This window comes from Leptodactylus fuscus, chromosome 7, assembly GCF_031893055.1.
Source record: "Leptodactylus fuscus isolate aLepFus1 chromosome 7, aLepFus1.hap2, whole genome shotgun sequence".
Taxonomy (NCBI): domain Eukaryota; kingdom Metazoa; phylum Chordata; class Amphibia; order Anura; family Leptodactylidae; genus Leptodactylus; species Leptodactylus fuscus.
The window spans coordinates 78,119,821-78,141,542 of record NC_134271.1 but is presented as its reverse complement, the minus strand read 5'-3'; the positions used below and the strand labels follow the sequence as shown (position 1 = coordinate 78,141,542).

The 21,722-nt window shown below is 42.2% G+C and overlaps 1 protein-coding gene across 5 annotated transcripts in view; it reads right to left on the bottom strand.

The window, feature by feature from the left end:
* NDRG4 (NDRG family member 4) overlaps window positions 1-21,382 on the bottom strand; it is a 51,767-nt gene extending 30,385 nt beyond the window's left edge. For 2 of the 5 annotated variants that reach the window (XM_075282231.1, XM_075282233.1), the window contains exons 1-3: window positions 16,990-17,062; window positions 13,510-13,601; window positions 12,436-12,480 (exon numbers count right to left, since the gene is read on the bottom strand). In XM_075282231.1, coding sequence (XP_075138332.1) covers window positions 12,436-12,480; window positions 13,510-13,601; window positions 16,990-17,047 — 195 coding nt within the window. In that variant the 5' untranslated portion in view covers window positions 17,048-17,062. Of the gene's footprint in view, window positions 1-12,435; window positions 12,481-13,509; window positions 13,602-16,989; window positions 17,063-21,036; window positions 21,162-21,272 lie in introns of those variants that run through there. The other 3 variants (XM_075282236.1, XM_075282232.1, XM_075282234.1) reach the window with 3 other exon arrangements.
* Between the last annotated feature and the right edge of the window lie 340 nt (window positions 21,383-21,722).

Here is a 21,722-nt window from a genome sequence, read left to right as displayed (position 1 = left end):
TGAAAATTAAGAAAAACACCCTAAAATAGATGACCCCATTTCTCCTGTGTTCAAAAATGTACACTTTGTGGCCTTAATCCTATGTACGGACGCACGGTAGGGCCCAAAAAGAAGGGAGGGCCAACTGGATTTCAAGAGACAATTTTTACTTATAAATGTTTCATGCCCATTGCGCATTCAAACAAGATTTAAGTTACCAAAACAATTGAAAACCCCAATAAATGACCCCATTTTATAAACTAGACCCCTTGAGGTATTCATTGACGGGGTATAGTGAGTATTTTGACCCCATAGGTTGTAAAAGATTTTGTGTCAAACATAAAATTCTCATATTTTTTTTTTACACAAGAGTCATTTTAAAGGCAGATTTTTTGCACACAAGGCATGAAAATGAGGAAAAACACCCCAAAATAGATGGCCCCAATTCTCCTGTGTTCAAAAATGTGGCCTTAATCCTATATACGGATGCATGGTAGGGCCCAAAAAGATGGGAGCACCAACTAGATTTCAAGACACAAATTTTCCTTGCAGATATTTTAGGCCCATTGCACATTCAAACAAGATTTGAGTTACCAAAACAATTAAAACCCCCATAAATGACCCCATTTTATAAACTAGACCCCTTAAGGTATTCATTGAGGGTTATAGTGAGCATTTTGACCCTATAGCCTTTTCACAGATTTTACTAACCTTCGGATGTGTAGGTTAAAAATTACTAAAATATCCCTTTATCCCCAAAGTTTTCATTTTCACAAGGGGTTAAAGGGGCTAAAGTATCAATACAATAGAAACCCCTCAAATGTGACCCCATTTTAAAAACTACACCCATCAAAGAATGTATCAAGGCGTATTATCATTTGAGCCTAAAAATGCTTCCCAAAAATTAATGTACAAAATGAAAATTGAAATTTTTAAAGAAATCAGCCATTTTGGTGCCCAATACGTTGCACCCACTTTGTGTTGTCAGAGACCCGCACTCCTAAAACTATTAAGGGGCCATCCCGAGGGGCAAAAAATTATATATGTGGGTGTAAACTGCTGCTTGGGCACACAGCAGGGCTCAGAAGGGAAGAAGCACTGTACTTTTTAGCTTTTGGGGTACAGATTTAGAGGGACCCTCTGGGCGCCATGACGTTTTTGCAGAGCCCTGGAGGTGCCAGTAAACTGAAAATCCCCAAGAAGTGACCCCATTTTGTAGGGGCAATTTTAGGGTCTCTGCAAATGTGACGTGGTGTCCAAATACCAACAATCTAAATCTGCACTCCAAAAGCACATATCGCTCCTTCACATCTGCGCCCTGCTGTGTACCCAAATGGCGGTGTATGCCCACATGTATGACACTGGTGTACCCCGGATAACGGACTTAATGCCATGTGTGAGTAGAATCGTCTGTTTGGGCACAGCTGGGCACAGAAGGGAAGGAGCGCTATTTTGGTTTTTAGAGCACAGTTTGGTTTTTGGACGTCACTTTTGCAAAGCCCCTGAATTGCCAATAAAGTGGATTCCGCAGATGTGTCCCCCCGTTTTGGACACTACCCCACTGATGGGATTTATCAAGTGGCGTAGCGAGCATTTTTAACCCTTGAGTGTTGCATTTATTTAGTTTCCAGAAATGAAATCGCAGCTGATAATGAGAAGTTAAAAATTAAATTTTTCCAGAGATTCGCCATTTTAGTGCCCGATATGTTGTGCTCAACTTATGTCAGCAGAGATACACACTATAAAAACTGGTAAGCGGGTATCCCGGGCACAACAGCTTTTACGCACTGAAATGACCTATTCCTGGAAAAATGGTCATTTTCACCTTTCACAATCAGCTTCGTATTCATTTATGGATAATAAGTTATAGCAACACTTGGGGGTTAAAAATGCTCTCTGTACCCCTGGATAAATCCTTCAGGGGTGTAGTTTCCAAAATAAGGTCACATATCAGGGGATTCCACTTTACTGGCATTTCAGCTCTGCAAAAGCGTCATGGCATCCAAAACCCAAACCGTCTGTGCTCCAAAAACCCAATAACCCTTCTTCCCTTCTGTGTCCGGCTGTGCCCCAATATCAGTTTATACCCACATATGACATTACACACGTTATCCTGGGTACACCAGTGTCATACATGTGTCATAAACTGCAGTTCGGGCACACAGCAGGGCGCTATGCGGCTTTTGGAGTACAGATTCAGATGTTTGGTATCTGGACGCCATGTCATGTTTGTAGAGCCTGTAAGCTACCAGAAAAGTGGATTCCCCAAAGGAGTGACCCCATTTTGAAAACTGCACCCCTCAGAGAATTTATCAGGGGGTGTAGTGAGTATTAGTATCCCGGACGTGACTGTACAGCGGATGGCAAAGAGGGAATATATAAGCTGTGCTGAGTACATTGCAAACACCAAATTCCCTACTATGTCCCAGTAGCTCCTATGATTGGGGGAGTCACTCTGGGGGTCACATTGGGGGTCATTTCTGGTGTCTGTTCCCTCATAAACTCTAAATCTGTGGTGTCCGCTAATATCCACTCACACAGCTTATATATTCCTTTCCTGCCGCAGCCAGTTGTATTCTAATGATTTAGCGATTTTGGGGGTTTTTGTCTTCACATTGCTAGATGCTATATTTTTCTTTATTTTTCTGGTGACGTGGCCATATAAGGGCTTGTTGTTTGCAGGATGCGATGTATTTTGTAATGACACCATTTTTTGGGTGCCTACAATTCATTGAATACATTTTATTAACTTTTTTTGCTGGATTTAAAAAAATAAAATCATTTCTGGCATTGCATTGTACCTTTTAAATTTTGTGCCATGCAGCGTACAGTATAAGTAACGTGACCTTTATTCTGTGGGTCGGTACGGTTACGGCGATATCTCATTTATAGTATTTTTTTATGCGATACTAATTCTGCAGAACAAAAACACATTTGGGGACATAAATCAGTGATTTTTGCATCGCCATCTTCTGAGAGGCGTAACATTTTTTTCGGTTGACAGTGTTGGTTGGGGGTTTATTTTTTGTGGGAAAACCTGCGCTTTTTATTGGTACTGTTGTGGGGTGTATATGACTTTTTGATCACTTTTTATAGCATATTTTCTAAGATGAGATGGCGAAAAATCACTACTTCCGGCGAGTTTTTTCCCGTTTTTTTTCCAGACGTTCACCGTATACATTAAATATTATTTCAGTTTTAGTGCACAGATTGTTACGGATGCGATGATACCAAATATGCATTGTTTTTATTAATTTTTAGTTTTTTTTTTACATAACTCATTTTCTATAGAACAAAGGGGATTTTTGGGGCTTTATAACTACAGGTAGTCCTCGACTTACGACGTTGATCCGTTCTTGCGCGGCGTCGTAAACCGAATTTCGACGTAAGTCGGAAACCTATCATACTGACGCCGCGTAGGAACGGATCAACGTGATTTAGTGTGCAGCAGCTCGGAACTACCCCCTCCCCCCCCCCCCTTTAAAATAAAACCCTGAAACAGAATGTGAAACTTACCGAACGGTGCAGGGTGGGCGGGCATTCAGGCCTCCTCTTCCTCCGATGTTCCGTCCTCCTCCTCCGGCGCTCGCGAACTGATAATGGCCTGGGCGCATGCGCAGTAGCCGTAGTAGAAGCATTATGATACTGCGCATGCGCTCAGGCCATTATCAGTTCGCGAGCGCCGGAGGAAGTGGTCAGGACATCGGAGGAAGAGGAGGCCTGAATGCCCGCCCACCCTGCACCGTTTGGTAAGTTTCACATTCTGTTTCAGGGTTTTATTTTACAAGCTCACTTGTAACAGCAAGCTGCCAGCTCTCTTCCGATGAGCAAGGACGAGCCTGCTGCAGAACCAGCATTGATTTGCCGCAGGCTAGTCCTTGCTAGCTGGGAGTGCTGGCAGTTTTCTGTTACAAGGGAGCTCTCATCTCTAGTCGTAACCACGAAACGTCGTAACCCAAGACTGTCGTAACCCGAGGACTACCTGTATATTCATTTTTTTCAAACTCTTTATTTATTCTTTTTTTTTACTTTTTATTTCACTTTTTTATATGTCCCTTTTAGGACACTTGATTCAGCAATGATTTCACTACTGAATCAATATTAAGGCTGGAGACACAAGCTGCACGTGTCTCCAGTCTGTAACAGGAAGGATGGCTCTGCATCGTTTGGCTTCCTTTAGTACCCGGCAGGATCAACCAGGTAACTGGGGGCCCAGACTGCATGTTTTGCGATCTCGCCGCAGGGGGTGCCGATAACGCCGGCACCATCACGGAACCGCTTCAGTTCCATGATCATGTTTGATCACGGAATTGAAGGGGTTAAAAAACCCCATCGGAGACCCCGCCAATGGGGGGTTATGGAACAGGTCTTAGCTGTCAGATACAGCTACGATCTGCTCCAATTACGTCCCTGACTGCCCGACAGTTTTACTATAGGGCAGTCAGGAAGGACCTGTCAGTGCCAACGTAGTTTTCCTATGGGCCGGTTGTTAAGGGGTTAAAACAATATATACAGAAAGTTGAAATTAGGCCCCCGTATTTATAAATGAAATGTCCAAATTGCCGATTTAAGAATTGCCTAAAGTAAAGAAATAATTGGGACCTTCGCAGATCAGCTGTTTGAAGGGCCCAGTGACCTCATCACCGTTTACACTGCACACCTTACATTTCATGCAATGTAATAACAGCCTTATCCCATAGAAGTTTAAGGAATGAAGCTGTTATCACATGGCAGCTATACAGCAGATGGTGTGCAAAGTAAACAGTAAAGAGGTCACAGCACTTGCATAAGTGTTTCAACCTCTTCAAACAGAGGACAAGTGGGGGTTCCGGGTGTTTGACCGTCAATGATGAACTATTCTGAAGACAACCACTTTAATTTGATGTTTATGTATGAAAGACAGTTATAGTAAATGCCCAATCTCTGGGTAACCCCTTTAGGGCACGTTCTGTGTCTGTTCCTTTGCTCCATTTTCCCAAATTAGAGTAATAATTTAAAGAAATGCAATAAAAAAAGAAAGAGGAGAGTAGTAAGAAACCCACCGTACAAGCAAAATTGGCATGTACATATTTTTACTGCAGGTAGGTTTTGCTGCTTGGCTGAGAACACTGATAACCAGGGCGCCACAAGATTTTAAGCGCTGAAGCATTGAAAAATCTTGCGATCACGTGAATGCATCTGAAACCTCAACCCTCAACAATAACAGGCAACACACAGCACTGAAACTGAAGGAGAGAGACCGTGCATGTGCTAGGAGATCCTACTAGACCATATCTCTCCTGCAGATGTGCCAGCATCCCCCTTCCACAGAGGTCTGAGCATGCGCCAAAGAGGGAATAATTCCAAAAAGACACCCAGAAAGAGATCCTGGTTTAAAGCAACAGTATAATAGCAATAGTTTATCTCTAGATGAAGGGACAATGAGCTCAAAGAGTAACAATGGAGCAGGATTATAGTCAGACTGCTTCCTACAGTGCACTTACATGTTCGTGTTGTTAAAACCATAACCATTAGCACAGATCATAATGGGAAAGAGAGTATAATGCAGTATAATGCACAGGTTCCTCTTTCTTCAATCCACTCCTGGTTTTAATTTGAAAAACTACATGCAAAGACCTCTAAAACAGCCGCTATAGCCAATATATACATATCACACACACACACTAGCCTCTGCCCGCAACTTCGTCTGCCTGTTGTTGGCATTGATGATCCGCTATATATTCAGCAAATTGCTGTTGTCGATGCTTTGCCTGCTCCGGCATTTTGACAGCTCTTAAGCTGGCCTGTCGCTGAACTCATTCCTCTTGCTGTGCCAGTGATTGTTCCGGCATCTCAGCAGCTCGCTGGGAAGCCATATAATGAGCGTGTTGTAGGGGATGATAATCTGCCTGCTCCAGCGTTTTGGCAGCTGTCAAGCTGGCCTGCTGCTAAACTTGTTCCTTGCGCTGTGCCCGTGATTGTACCGGCATCTCAGCAGCTCGCTGGGATACTATATAATGAGTGTGTTGTTGGCGCAGATGATCCCTGTCAGCTCCAGTTGAGGAGAACTCTGTTGACTTCTGGCTACGTTCATAGATGTTGTTGTTTTAAAATTTCGCAACAAATTAGATTTTCTTTTTCCTGGCATGTTTAAAAGTAGCAAACTGCCAATTTGGATTAAAGGCGTTTTCCAATCCAGTGTGTCAGCATGTTGCCTGGAGCTGATCAGATAATATGCAAATACATGTAAGGAATCCACTGAGGGCTAGCTGAGTGTTTACACAGAGAGATAACAGACCTGGCTTAATCAGAAACTGAGAGAAGCTGCAGCCAAGAGCAGTATAATATAGTATGTGAACATAAATTCATAACATTCGTGAAGCCATGTCATTTTCCGGGATAAAAGGTAGCCTATGTTTTAATCGAGATTACAATCTATCATTCAAATCCATTTAGTGGTTTTTGCATGATTGAGGAACAAACATCCAAACACACAAACTTTCCAATTTATAATATTAGTAGGATAGGATAGGATAGGATAGGATAAGATATAGATAGATAGATAGATAGATAGATAGATAGATAGATAGATAGATAAACCTCTACATATATAAAAACTTCTACAGCAGTCAATAAAGCAAACATATGTAAAAACCTCTACATATATAAAACATCAAAATTTATTAAACCCTCTAAAAGAACCAACATAAATAAAAAAAAACTCTATATAAAAACCTCTTCATTGCTGATAAAGCTAGGTCTGTTATTTCATCTATGAAAACGCACAGATAACTGAGTCCATTGTGTACAAGCATCTGCATATTATCTGATCTGTTCCAGGCAATGCTGACACACTGTATGGGAAAACACCTTTAATCCAAATTGTCAGTTTGTTAATTTTAAACATGCCCGGAAAAAGAAAATCTTTAATTTGGATTAAAGGTATTTTCCCATGTCAGTGTGTCAGCATATTGCCTGAAGCTGATAATATGCAAATACATGTACACAAAGGACTGAGGGTTAGCTGAGAGATAACAGACCTGGGACTTGAGATAAGCTGCTGCAGGAGCAGTGTAATATACCGTGTTTCCCCGAAAATAGGATGTACCCCGAAAGTAAGGCATGGCAGACATTTTGCTGCCTTGCCTAATACAGTGGGGCAAAAAAGTATTTAGTCAGTCACCAATAGTGCGAGTTCCACCACTTAATAAGATGAGAGGCATCTGTAATTTACATCATAGGTAGACCTCAACTATGAGAGACAAAATGTGAAAACAAATCCAGAAAATCATATTGTCTGATTTTGTAAGAATTTATTTCCAAATTATGGTGGAAAATAAGTATTTGGTCAGTAACAAAATTTCATCTCAATACTTTGTTATATTTCCTTTGTTGGCAATGACAGAGGTCAAACGTTTTCTGTAAGTCTTCACAAGGTTGGCACACACTGTTGTTGGTATGTTGGCCCATTCCTCCATGCAGATCTCCTCTAGAGCAGTGATGTTTTGGGGCTGTCGCTTGGCAAGATGGACTTTCAACTCCCTCCAAAGGTTTTCTATAGGGTTGAGATCTGGAGACTGGCTAGGCCACTCCAGGACCTTGAAATGCTTCTTACAAAGCCACTCCTTCGTTGCCCTGGCGGTGTGCTTTGGATCATTGTCATGTTGAAAGACCCAGCCACTTTTCATCTTCAATGCCCTTGCTGATGGAAGGAGGTTTGCACTCAAAATCTCACGATACATGGCCCCATTCATTCTTTCATGTACCCGGATCAGTCGTCCTGGCCCCTTTGCAGAGAAACAGCCCCACAGCATGATGTTTCCACCCCCATGCTTTACAGTAGGTATGGTTTTTGATGGATGCAACTCAGTATTCTTTTTCCTCCAAACACGAAACGTTGTGTTTCTACCAAACAGTTCCAGTTTGGTTTCATCAGACCATAGGACATTCTCCCAATACTCTTCTGGATCATCCAAATGCTCTCTAGCAAACTTCAGACGGGCCCAGACATGTACTGGGTTAAGCAGTGGGACACGTCTGGCACAGCAGAATCTGAGTCCCTGGCGGCGTAGTGTGTTACTGATGGTAGGCTTTGTTACATTGGTCCCAGCTCTCTGCAGTTCATTCACTAGGTCCCCCCCCCGTGGTTCTGGGATTTTTGCTCACCGTTCTTGTGATCATTTTGACCCCACGGGGTGAGATTTTGCGTGGAGCCCCAGATCGAGGGAGATTATCAGTGGTCTTGTATGTCTTCTATTTTCTAATTATTGCTCCCACAGTTGATTTCTTCAATCCAAGCTGGTTGCCTATTGCAGATTCAGTCTTCCCAGCCTGGTGCAGGGCTACAATTTTGTTTCTGGTGTCCTTTGACAGCTCTTTGGTCTTCACCATAGTGGAGTTTGGAGTCTGACTGTTTGAGGGTGTGCACAGGTGTCTTTTTATACTGATAACAAGTTTAAACAGGTGCCATTACTACAGGTAATGAGTGGAGGAAAGAGGAGACTCTTAAAGAAGAAGTTACAGGTCTGTGAGAGCCAGAAATCTTGATTGTTTGTAGGTGACCAAATACTTATTTTCCACCATAATTTGCAAATAAATTCTTATAAAATCAGACAATGTGATTTTCTGGATTTGTTTTCTCAATTTGTCTCTCATAGTTGAGCTCTACCTATGATGTAAATTACAGACGCCTCTCATCTTTTTAAGTGGTGGAACTTGCACTATTGGTGACTGACTAAATACTTTTTTGCCCCACTGTATAAGGCGCTCCCCCGAAAGAAAGGCGTAGTGAATAGAAATGAATGGAAGTAGCCGGCAAGCGGGGGGTTAATCGGCGTGCCGGGCGCTTCCATTCATTTCTATGGGAGCGTGTGTGGGCATCGACCGGAGGCATTAGCGCTGGATGTCTGCTAACACCAGCAGACACCAGGCGGCTATGGCGGCCTTGCATTGCATTAGTGATCAGACCTTTGCAAATGCAATGCAAAAAATCATCATTTCTTTTGAAGGCAGGTTGCCTGTCTGTAATGTATTACAGGGGGTTAATAAATGCAAAAAAAATAATATATATATATATATATATATATATATATATATATGTATTAAAAATTCAAATCAACCCATTTCCCTAGAACACATATAAAAGTATGTAAATACTGTGAAACACATACCGTACATGTTAGGTATCCCTGTGTCCAAAAACCGCCTGCTCTACAAATCTATAAAAATATTTTTATACTGTACAGTATTTAATAAATGTTAATTTTTATATTTAGCAATATATGTGAATTCTTCTTTGAAAAAAATAATACACCCCCTGAAAATATGTCATGGCGCATCTTTGGGAGCAAAAATTAATATAAGACACCGTCTTATTTTTGGGGAAACAGGGTAGTATGTGAACATAAATTCATAACAGTCGTGAAGCCATGTCATTTACAGGGATAAAAAGCCTGTGTGCTAATCGAGGTTATAAACTATATATGTGGCAAATTTCATTCAAATCCGTTAAGCTGTTTTTGTGTGATTGAGGAACACACACACAAACATACAAACTTTCACATTTAAAATATTAGTAGGATAGGATACTTTATACTATATATACTTTGCATGACCCTCAAAATGTTCCTGTCGCTCTCATAGAGACTCATTTACAGCTTTTTTCTGACAGTTTTGTGTAAGGATTTTCTATATGCTGTCACGGTACAGGAATAGCAATAAAAACAGTGGTAGCAGTGGTTAAAAAAAAATTGGCACCACTATCAATCGGTCCTTGGGCTAATATGGATAATGTTTCGAGTGCATTCTGGAGATTTCCTAGCATACTAGCAAGACATACATCATAAATGTAATGTGAGCAGGGGTGGCATTCCTTTTAACAAAGAAAATTAAAGTCTGTGTCCAACATCACAACCAATATGGTTTTTCTTGTTATTGTCCCAATGCAAAACAAAACAAAACAAAAAAAAAAAAAAAAAGCAAGTAGGAGACAGTTTTCTTATCTTCTAAATCTTTTTTTATACACTGCTGACTGCTCCTATAAAGACATTGTCTCCATGGTAACAGACTACAAGCAAACCACTCTTCCTTCTGTCCCTCTTGCTAACCTTCAGAATCGTCTCTCCTCCTCTTGATCATCTAATATTCATTTTCCCCTTTTTAGTATCATATAATGATATTTTCCTCCTTAAAATTTTCTATACTTCAATCAATATTATTATTCTCAATGCCAGCCAACTATCATCTTCAAACCCAAAGATATCACCCCATGCCACTGTGCCCCACGTATCATCTATCTCTTACACCCAGACAAAATTATTTCCTTAAGTATTACCCCCAAGTGTTATAGCCCCATGGCCTTCCCCCACAGAATCATATTTCCCCCATTCTGCCCAGTATATCCCTCCCCAGTGATATCAACCCCCAGAGTATTATCTGCTCCATCTCCAGTTACATTTCCTAGCCCTGGTTCTCTATCTGCACTGTCTTGCCCTCTACATGTGGTGTTTTTCCCTTCCAACATCATAATAAAAACACCTGAACCAGTACCCCACAATTATAATAAAGACACTGGCCCCGATACCATCATAATATATATACCGTCAGGGGCCACACGGTGGCTCAGAGGTTAGCACTGCAGCCTTGCAGCGCTGGAGTCCTGGTGTTCAAATCCCACCAAGGGCATAAAACCATCTGCAAGGAGTTTGTATGTTCTCCCCTGTTTGCATGGATTTCCATCCCATATTTCAAAAAAGACATAATGATAGGGAAAATGTACATTGTGAGCTCTATGTGGGGCTCACAATCTACATTTAAAAAAAATAAATAAAATAAAATACACCGTCATCTTTACCATCATCAACATAAGGACCAGCATCATAATACCGACACCTGCTCCAGTATCACCATCATAATAAGAAAACCTATACCACTACCATCATCATAATAAGGAAACCTATACCACTACCATCATCATAATACGGAATCCTATACCACTACCGTCATCATAATACAGACATCTATACCACTACCATCATCATAATACAGACATCTATACCACTACCATCATCATAATACAGACATCCATACCACTACCATTATCATAATAAGGAAACCTATACCACTACCATCATCATAATACGGAAACCTATACCACTACCATCATCATAATACAGACATCTATACCAGCACCATCATCATAATACAGACATCTATACCACTACCATCATCATAATACAGACATCTATACCACTACCATCCTCATAATACAGACATCTATACCAGCACCATCATCATAATACAGACAACATCTATACCACTACCATCATCATAATACAGACAACATCTATACCACTACCATCATCATAATACAGACGACATCTATACCACTACCATTATCATAATACAGACGACATCTATACCACTACCATCATCATAATACAGACATCTATACCACTACCATCCTCATAATACAGACATCTATACCAGCACCATCATCATAATACAGACATCTATACCACTACCATCATCATAATACAGACATCTATACCACTACCATCCTCATAATACAGACATCTATCCACTACCATCATCATAATACAGACGACATCTATACCACTACCATCATCATAATACAGACATCTATACCACTACCATCATCATAATACAGACAACTATACCACTACCATCATCATAATACAGACATCTATACCAGCACCATCATCATAATACAGACATCTATACCACTACCATCATCATAATACAGACATCTATACCACTACCATCATCATAATACAGACGACATCTATACCACTACCATCATCATAATACAGACAACATCTATACCACTACCATCATCATAATACAGACGACATCTATACCACTACCATCATCATAATACAGACGACATCTATACCACTACCATCATCATAATACAGACGACATCTATACCACTACCATCATCATAATACAGACGACATCTATACCACTACCATCATCATAATACAGACATCTATACCACTACCATCATCATAATACAGACATCTATACCACTACCATCATCATAATACAGACATCTATACCAGCACCATCATCATAATACAGACGACATCTATACCACTACCATCATCATAATACAGACATCTATACCAGCACCATCATCATAATACAGACATCTATACCACTACCATCATCATAATACAGACATCTATACCAGCACCATCATCATAATTCAGACATCTATACTTGGACCATCATCATAATACAGACATCTATACCAGTACCATCACCATAACACAGACATCTATACCTGTACCATCATCATAATACAGACATCTATACTTGGACCATCATCATAATACAGGTTCAGTTGTAATAGAGTTCTAGCTCAAAGCAGTAGAAAAAAAGTAAACTTGTGGCTCAATGCAGTTGGGAATCACCAAGGAATGTAAGGGAGAATGCAGATAACTTATTACTTACCTTCCAGTCAGTGTCTGCTGCAGAAAGGAAGGTGTCTGCAGATTCCTGCAGTCAAAAGAAAAATAGGTGAGAACAATGGAGGGATTTCTAGGTGTAGATGGATCTGTGATCTGGGTGTAGATGAGGACAGTGGGAAGATCTGTTAGGTAGATGTAGGCAAGTACGGCTGATAGATCTGTGGTCTGGTTGTAGGTAAAGACAGATCTGTGATCTGACGGAAGTGAGGACAGTGGAGGCAAATATGATCTGGTTGTAAGTAAAGATAAAAAAAAAAGAAATATGTGATCTGATGTGAGAACAGTGAGAGATCTGCAAACTGGGTGTAGGTGATGATAGCTGAGGGATCAGTAATCTGGGTGCAGGTGATAACAGTGGAGGGATGACAGTAGAGGGACCAATTGAGGGGAAGATGAGACCCCATGGACTGTTATACCCCATTACTACCACCTCGAATCACCCACCCACCCGCCCTATGTATGCCCCACCCTTCCATACCCACCACTCTATTTGCTTTGGCAATACCATATGTCTATTGGATGTGCCAATAAAGCTTCTTTGATTTGATTAGATCTCGGATCTACTGTAGGTGGGAATAATGGAGGGGTCTCTGATTTGGGTGTAGGTGAGGAAAGAGATCTGAAGCTCTTCTGACTTGTCTTAATCTGATTGGATGATGAGAAGAGGAAATTGTACATCCTACTGGAAGAAGAGGAGTCGACTGTGGAGATTGCTGCCCAATAGGTGTCCACCTGCCACCGACTAAGAGAAAGATGAGACCCCAAAGACTATTATACCCCAAATCACCAACCCCTCCCCCCCCCCCTTTACTTGCTTTGGCAATGCCAAATATCTATTCAGACGTGCCAATAAAGTTTCTTTGACTTGATCTGGGTGTAGGTTATGATAGTTGATCGATCAGTAATTTGGGTGCAGGTGATGGCAATGGAGAGATCTCTGATCTGGGTGTAGGTGGGAATAATGGAGAGGTCCCTGATTTGGGTATAGGTGAGGGAAGATAAGGGATCTATGAGCTGAGTGTAGGTAAACATAGGTCCCAGCAATGTAAGCACTCACCATCTCTGTGTCCTGTCCTCTGAGTAGAGGCTTCTCTTCAGGAAACCGGAGTTCACTCATCCCAGAAAGGCTTAATTCTGGTAGAAGCAAACCTACAAAGCACGAGGATAGTAGATCTTACTATTTATTTGTAAAGAGAGAACGGACAGAGATTTCACAGATTTATTAGAAAAAATTATGTCTTATTTATCAAAAAGCAGGGGAAGACACACCGGGGGAGAATTTACTAACCCATCTAAGGCTAATGCCCCATGTTGTAAAAATGCAGTGTTTTTTTGCTGTCGCAGATTTTGCTGCGTTTTTTGAGCCAAAATCAGAGGTGGATTGAAAACGACTGGCAAACACAGAGGAAGTTCTTAAATGTTTCCCTTCTGTTAAATCCACTCCCGACTTTGGCGCAAACAAAATGCAGAAAAATCCCCAACAAAAAATACATCATTTGGGGCCAAAGCCTAAGTCAGTTTTCTGGCGTAGATGGGTATAACTGAGGCACATCTTTGGCATAATTGTTCCCTCTGCAATTCATTCACCATTTTTTCCAAAATCGGGAGGGGATGGCTCAGCCCAACAAATTTACTATAACTCACACCTGAAAGCTTGTGTGAATTATACCTGAAATTGGGGCTAGGCAATTCATCGCAAAATAATCAAAACCTCATCTGTCCCTGGTGCTCTAGTATCCAACATCAGTGTATACAGAAATTCTTGCGCCGCACATAACCTGGAAAGGTGACTGGTAAGGACCCATGACATCACTTATATACACCACCAGGACCCAACCAATACAAACAGCAGCCACGGATACCAGAGCACTGGGGATAGGTGAGGATGATTTATTTGGTTTCACCTTTACCAGTTCCTTTATGAGTTGTCCAATTCCTGAACAAACCCTTTAATTGCTTAATGTGAACTTGCTTACATGAATCACTTTGCATCCATGCCCTCGTGTCTCACTTCTAAAGGATATGTCACTCACTGTACACTATCCAACCAGGATTAGTTATATCTGAATAACCAAAACCAAAATTCAGGGGCATGACGTAGCATAAATAGGGGACACAGCATATACAAAAGCGAGGGTCCTAAAATGATTGTTCATAATTGTAATTGAGGTAAAATAGTCAATTAAGAATGATTTCTTTTATTTAGGTCATATTCACCAAGGTCTACCTGAAGTCTATGCCAGTGTGAGAATGGAATAAGAATGGCATACAGTATATTCCCCCCACTATGTGTCACTGCTGTGGCCGATACATCAATTGCACAAGACTATTCACTCTGGACCCAACAACCTCCCCATAAACAGACATCGGGTGATCGGCAAGTGTGCATGATTATTTCATAAAGAAGACCCCATTGCCTGCTCATGTTACCCCCAGACTCCACTGTTTTCTTTAGATCCCTCCTCCCCCAACACTTTTATAGTCTCTGTTTCTTTCAGACTTTTCTGTCTGTCTCCATCAGACTCCTCCGATCTCTCAGGAAAACAAAGGGTTGGGCATGCCAGAGGACTGTCATTCTTGGTCAACGTGATTTGTAGGAGTATCACTATTGTAGTATATTACAGACAGGTAGTTGTATATGAAATATAGGGCAGATGCTGTACTGTGGGAACATGTGGAGGACAGAATAGTGACCTCTTCCCATCTTCATTATATAATAACACCATGGAGCTCTGGCACATTATTCATCTTGGCGCTCTGTTTCTCCCATCTGTTTGCACCCTCACATTCCCCTAGCGTTCGCCGTCATCATGTTGGCAGATTCTATTTTGAATACTTATGCAGACCTAAAGTGCGACATGTTCAGTCACATGTACGTGTCAGGTATTTATAGTCTGCCTCCATATTTGACCTGTCATATGCACAGTTCTTGGCTGCATAGATGACAAAATGCACGCAGAATATACAAGGCTTTTACATCAGGAGGTGCAACCGTAACCTTCAAGAGAACAGGGTCTTGTACTATGCTTTACCAGAGAGCCTAGGAATCTGAATTGTCAAAGAACCTGATGGTTATACAATATGCCGTCTAGATCACGTGAATGAAGCACCCATAAAGGCCCTGTATCCATACATCATTATAACACACACCACAGGATCACCAGGACACATGAAGAACACTCCTAACCATGTCTAGCTAGAAAGTCACTTATGAAGGGAGATACACCATACATTTACATAAGCAGTTACATTGCTCATATCTGATAATCTGATCTTACGCTGGACATGCCAATGATATGCAGATTAATGTCTCATGTGTATGACCAGCTTTACAGGTCAGAACAAGTTAAGGTATATAACCTTTTGTCATGCACTGAGGCAGCAGATCACCTCTACCTAAAAACCCCACTTTTATGGATGTGTGTATATATATATTATATTATGCTCCATTACACAAAAATAACATTCATTTGGTGAACTTTGTGCCACACGTGAGTAAGCGGACCCCGCATCCAATGTCCCAGCCCCTACTGTCCCTTTGTACATTGTATTCTTATGCTGATGGACCTGTCTCTTCTTATTGCACCATGTCACTATCAAGCCCAAACATCACCGTCATGTCAGCTGCCCTGAATCAGTGTCATCCCCTGTTCTGTCAGTAGGTCAGGGTCTTAGTGGTGGGCCCTCCACCCATCACATAAATATCCACATAAACCACAAGAGTCACATGAGAAGAAGCAGTAACATGGAGCAAAGTACGATCAAAGTGTTTATTGTGTATCTCTGGGCAGCACAATAGATGTCCATGTCTATTTTCAGCACAATTCAGAGTTTATCCAGGCAGAGCATGGTGAGGATATCATACACTGTGCCCACTAATGGCTGGAGTACGATAACGCCACCACCCCAGACTGCAGGGTAGACGACACTCACTCCAACACCGCCTGACTCAGGAATGTGGCTTTGGTGTGGACAGCTGAATATATATAACCTGGTGGGGGCTGGATTATGTTCCTTAGTTGTTAATGCGTTAGTGCCATCTGAAGAACTACGCCTCTTTCATTGTTGGCACGCTGTGGATGCCCCAATGACAGATCGGCATACAGAAACACCAGGTACAAAATGATTTATTGCCCAACATTGATGTCAGCCCTTACTAATGGACACAAAGCCTAACCGAGGACTGGAGCCTGGCAAAGCAGCTGATACTGGGGGGGGGGGGGGGGGGGGGTCAGTGTCACTGTTGGGCTGATAGGGGGGCAGCAGGTTGCTTGCTGCTGACTCATTCTCCATGTCACAATGAGAAGTGTAAGATATGCGGATCCCGGATTAGGATGTGTGAAGCTGCTGATTCCAGGATGAGGTCGAATGCAGCAGCTCCAGTCTTCCAGCATCATCATCCTCGGCTCCCAGACACCAGGATAACTTACCCCGTACAGAGTTCATTTTACTTCACAGACTTCCCAGCCAGTCTCCCAACTGAAACTAGAATCACCACTCCTACCCCTCCCCAAAAGTAGACAAGCTGGACACTCACCTCTCTCCTCCCCATGCCACAGAGATATCAGGGAGGAAAACATCTCCAGCATCCGCATGCAGAACCCTCACTCCACCTCCCAAGCCACAGACCAACTCCCAGAGAGATAATGCCAGGACTCCTCCTAGCTGGCACATCCCACATCCAACCCATCACCTACCTCGCCAACACATACTGCTACTCCAAATAACCTGTCATAACCTACCTCGCCAACACATACTGCTACTCCAAATAACCTGTCACAACCTACCTCGCCAACACATACTGCTACTCCTAATAACCTACAATCACCTACCTTGCCAACACATACTGCTACTCCTAATAACCTGTCACAACCTACCTCGCCAACACATACTGCTACTCCTAATAACCTACAATCACCTACCTTGCCAACATATACTGCTACTCCTAATAACCTGTCACAACCTACCTTGCCAACACATACTGCTACTCCAAATAACCTGTCACAACCTACCTCGCCAACATATACTGCTACTCCAAATAACCTGTCACAACCTACCTCGCCAACACATACTGCTAATCCAAATAACCTGTCATAACCTACCTCGCCAACACATACTGCTACTCCTAATAACCTACAATCACCTACCTTGCCAACACATACTGCTACTCCTAATAACCTGTCACAACCTACCTGGCCAACACATACTGCTACTCCTAATAACCTACAATCACCTACCTTGCCAACATATACTGCTACTCCTAATAACCTGTCACAACCTACCTTGCCAACACATACTGCTACTCCAAATAACCTGTCACAACCTACCTCGCCAACATATACTGCTACTCCAAATAACCTGTCACAACCTACCTCGCCAACACATACTGCTAATCCAAATAACCTGTCATAACCTACCTCGCCAACACATACTGCTACTCCAAATAACCTGTCACAACCTACCTCGCCAACATATACTGCTACTCCAAATAACCTGTCACAACCTACCTCGCCAACACATACTGCTACTCCAAATAACCTGTCATAACCTACCTCGCCAACACATACTGCTACTCCTAATAACCTACAATCACCTACCTTGCCAACACATACTGCTACTCCTAATAACCTACAATCACCTACCTTGCCAACACATACTGCTACTCCAAATAACCTGTCACAACCTACCTCGCCAACACATACTGCTACTCCTAATAACCTGTCATAACCTACCTCGCCAACACATACTGCTACTCCAAATAACCTGTCATAACCTACCTCGCCAACACATACTGCTACTCCTAATAACCTACAATCACCTACCTTGCCAACATATACTGCTACTCCTAATAACCTGTCACAACCTACCTTGCCAACACATACTGCTACTCCTAATAACCTGTCACAACCTACCTCGCCAACACATACTGCTACTCCTAATAACCTGTCACAACCTACCTCGCCTACACATACTGCTACTCCTAATAACGTACAATCACCTACACATACTGTTACTCCTAATAACCTGTCACAACCTACCTCACCAACAAATACCGCTACTCCTAATAACCTACAATCACCTACCTCGCCAACACATACTGCTAGTCCTAATAACCTATCATCTCCTAACTTTCCAGCACATACTGCTGCTCATAATAACCTACCATCATCTTACCTCTCCATCACATAATACTACTCCTAATAATGTATCACTACTTACCTCACCACGATACACTGCTACTCCTAATAACCCATCATCAATTACCTCTCCATCACATACTGCTACTCCTAATAAGTTATCATCACCGACCTCTCGATCATACTATTAGTCCTAATAATGTATCATCACCTACATCTCCATCCCATACCACAACTCCTAATAACCTTTTATCATCACCTAACTCTCCATCCCATACCACTACTCCTAATAACCTATTACCATCACCCACCTCTCCATCCCATACCGCTACTGCCAATATATTATCATCATATACTACAGCTCCTAATAATGTCCCATATGCATCACATGCTCTCACCATATACTACTACTAATAACCTAACATATCATCGCCTACTTCTCTACCATATGCTACTACAACTCCTAGTAACCTAACATTTTATTATCACTAACCTCTCTACTACACAACAAGATTTGTAATAACAGTAAACAGTAAAATGTGAATGGTGCTCACCGTTCTGTAGCTCAAATCACGGACCCCATTGTTATGTTTCATGTGCACAGAAAACTGCAGGCTCAGCAGTATGAACAATGTCCAAGAATCAGTATTATATGTTGTGGTCATGGACCACAATGGTCTGAAATACATTAGAGTGAGGGCTATGGCTGTATAATTCACGGCATTGTGTTTTAAATGGATTGTCAATAAAACATTATTTTATTTCCGAGTGCTGGACCTATTCTGATTTTTGGACAATATTCCCAATAGCCCAACAGTTCATAATCATCACCTACCTCTCCACCACATACTTTGATATATTAATATCTGCTATCTGTCCCCCACATACAACTACTATTCCTAATAACCCAACATATCATCGTCACTTTTTTTTTTTTTTAATGTAGATTGTGAGCCCCACATAGAACTCACAATGTACATTTTTTTCTCTATCATTATGTCTTTTTGGAATATGGGATGGAAATCCACACAAACACAGGGATAACATACAAACTCCTTGCAGATGGTTTTTTGCCCTTGGCAGGATTTGAACCCAGGACTCCAGCGCTGCTAGGCTGCAGTGCTAACCACTGAGCCACCGTGTGGCCCCATATCATCATCACTTACCTCTCCATCTCATATTGCTACTATTAATAACATAACTTATCATCATCACTTACCTCTCCATCACATACTACTAGTATTAATAACACAACATATCATCATCACTTATCTCTCCACTCCATACTACTACTATTAATAACCCAACATATCATCATCACTTACCTCTCCATCACATACTACTACTACTAACACAACATATTATCATCACTTACCTCTACATTTTATACCGCTACTATTAATAACACAACATATCATCATCACTTACCTCTCCATCTGATACTACCACTATTAATAACACAACATATTACCTAACTTTCCACTACACAATACTACTTCTAATAACTCAATATTTCATCATCATCATCTAGCCCCTCTACTCCTCCTAATACCACAACATATTATCATCTTCCTCTCTGTAAGGGAGCGTTCACACTACCGTCAGTGTCCGACATGTAGTGTCCGCTCAAAATCTGTCACGGACACTAGATGTCATTCACTTGAATGGGCATCGGGTGCGTTCTTTTGCACTCCGTGCCCGTCCTTCCCTGTCCGCAAGAGAAGATGTCCGACTTCTCAAGCGGACAGAGGAACCCTGCATGCTACCCCAATAATCCAACTTTTCATCATCACCTACCCTCTCTACCACATTCTACTCCCAACAACCCACCATATCATCATCACCTACCTCTACAGCACATACTACTATTCCTATACCCCAACATATCATCACCTACTACCCCAATAACCCACCATATCATCATCACCTACCTCTACCCCCCCAACAACCTACCATATCATCACCTACCTCTACCCCCAATAACCCACCATATATCACCTACCTCTACCCCCAATGACCCACCATATCATCATCACCTACCTCTACACCACATACTATTATTCCTATACCCCCACCATATCATCATCAACCTCTCCATCACCTACTACTATCCAATAACCCAACTTCCATCATCATCTACCATCACATAGTAATAACCCAGCAGCTCATGTCCATCTACCTCTCCACCACATACTACTACTCCCAATAATCCATCATGGCAGCACCTACCTCTCCAACGCATGCTACTACTCCTACCGTATATACCAGCTACATAATAGCTCGCTTCTAGCAGCTGCGCTCCTGTAATAGTGACGTCACCCCCCTCCCTGTATGTGTATATATATATGCTGATGTGACGTAACTACTCTTTGTGTCTGTTATTCCACGCCCGATCCAGACTGTGAGGTGATAAGGGCTCCTCGCAGATGTCGCACGGAGCCTGTTACCTGCCCAGACTTGTATCTTGTGTCGCAGGAGCTTCATTATTGTGTGGCATTGACAGCGGAGAAGTCAGGGATGAGGGAGGGAGTAACCCAGGCAGTGCGACACATCGGGCAACCTCTGGGCGCAGCGACAAAGGATGGGAGGTTGCTGGGGGAAGGGGGGTGTTGACGCCGCACAACATCATCATTTACACCACTGAATATATGCGGTGAAACGCGACAAGCCACGGGTTACTCACAGTCACCTCTGGGCTCCTGGCTGTCTGCAGGGCGCGTCTCTCACAAGGAGGGGCCCCTCAGTCCGCAGCCTCCGGCAGGTGAACGGAGCGCAGGACTGCAAGGAGTGAGGCGTCTGCGTCAGTGGGGAGGGCCTGCAACATGAGGTGGAGCCCCGAGCTGATACTACAAGATCAGCATACTGCTCCCCTGAAATACTCGGTGCTGCCGTGACTGTGAGGCCTCTCAAAAACAAAAAACAGCTCAATCTTTTCCTAGTAAGCTGCTGCCTGTGACATCCTCAAGAAAATAGCACAGCTTGGTTCTGCTGAAATTCTGGGATCCCTACTGCTTCCATTATGTAAGGACATATAGTTAATATAGCCCCTGACTTACAGTTATCTGGTGACAGTGAGTGATGTCACACTGTAGAGGTGACCGCCATTACTTGCTCAGGCTGGGGGTGCATTGTA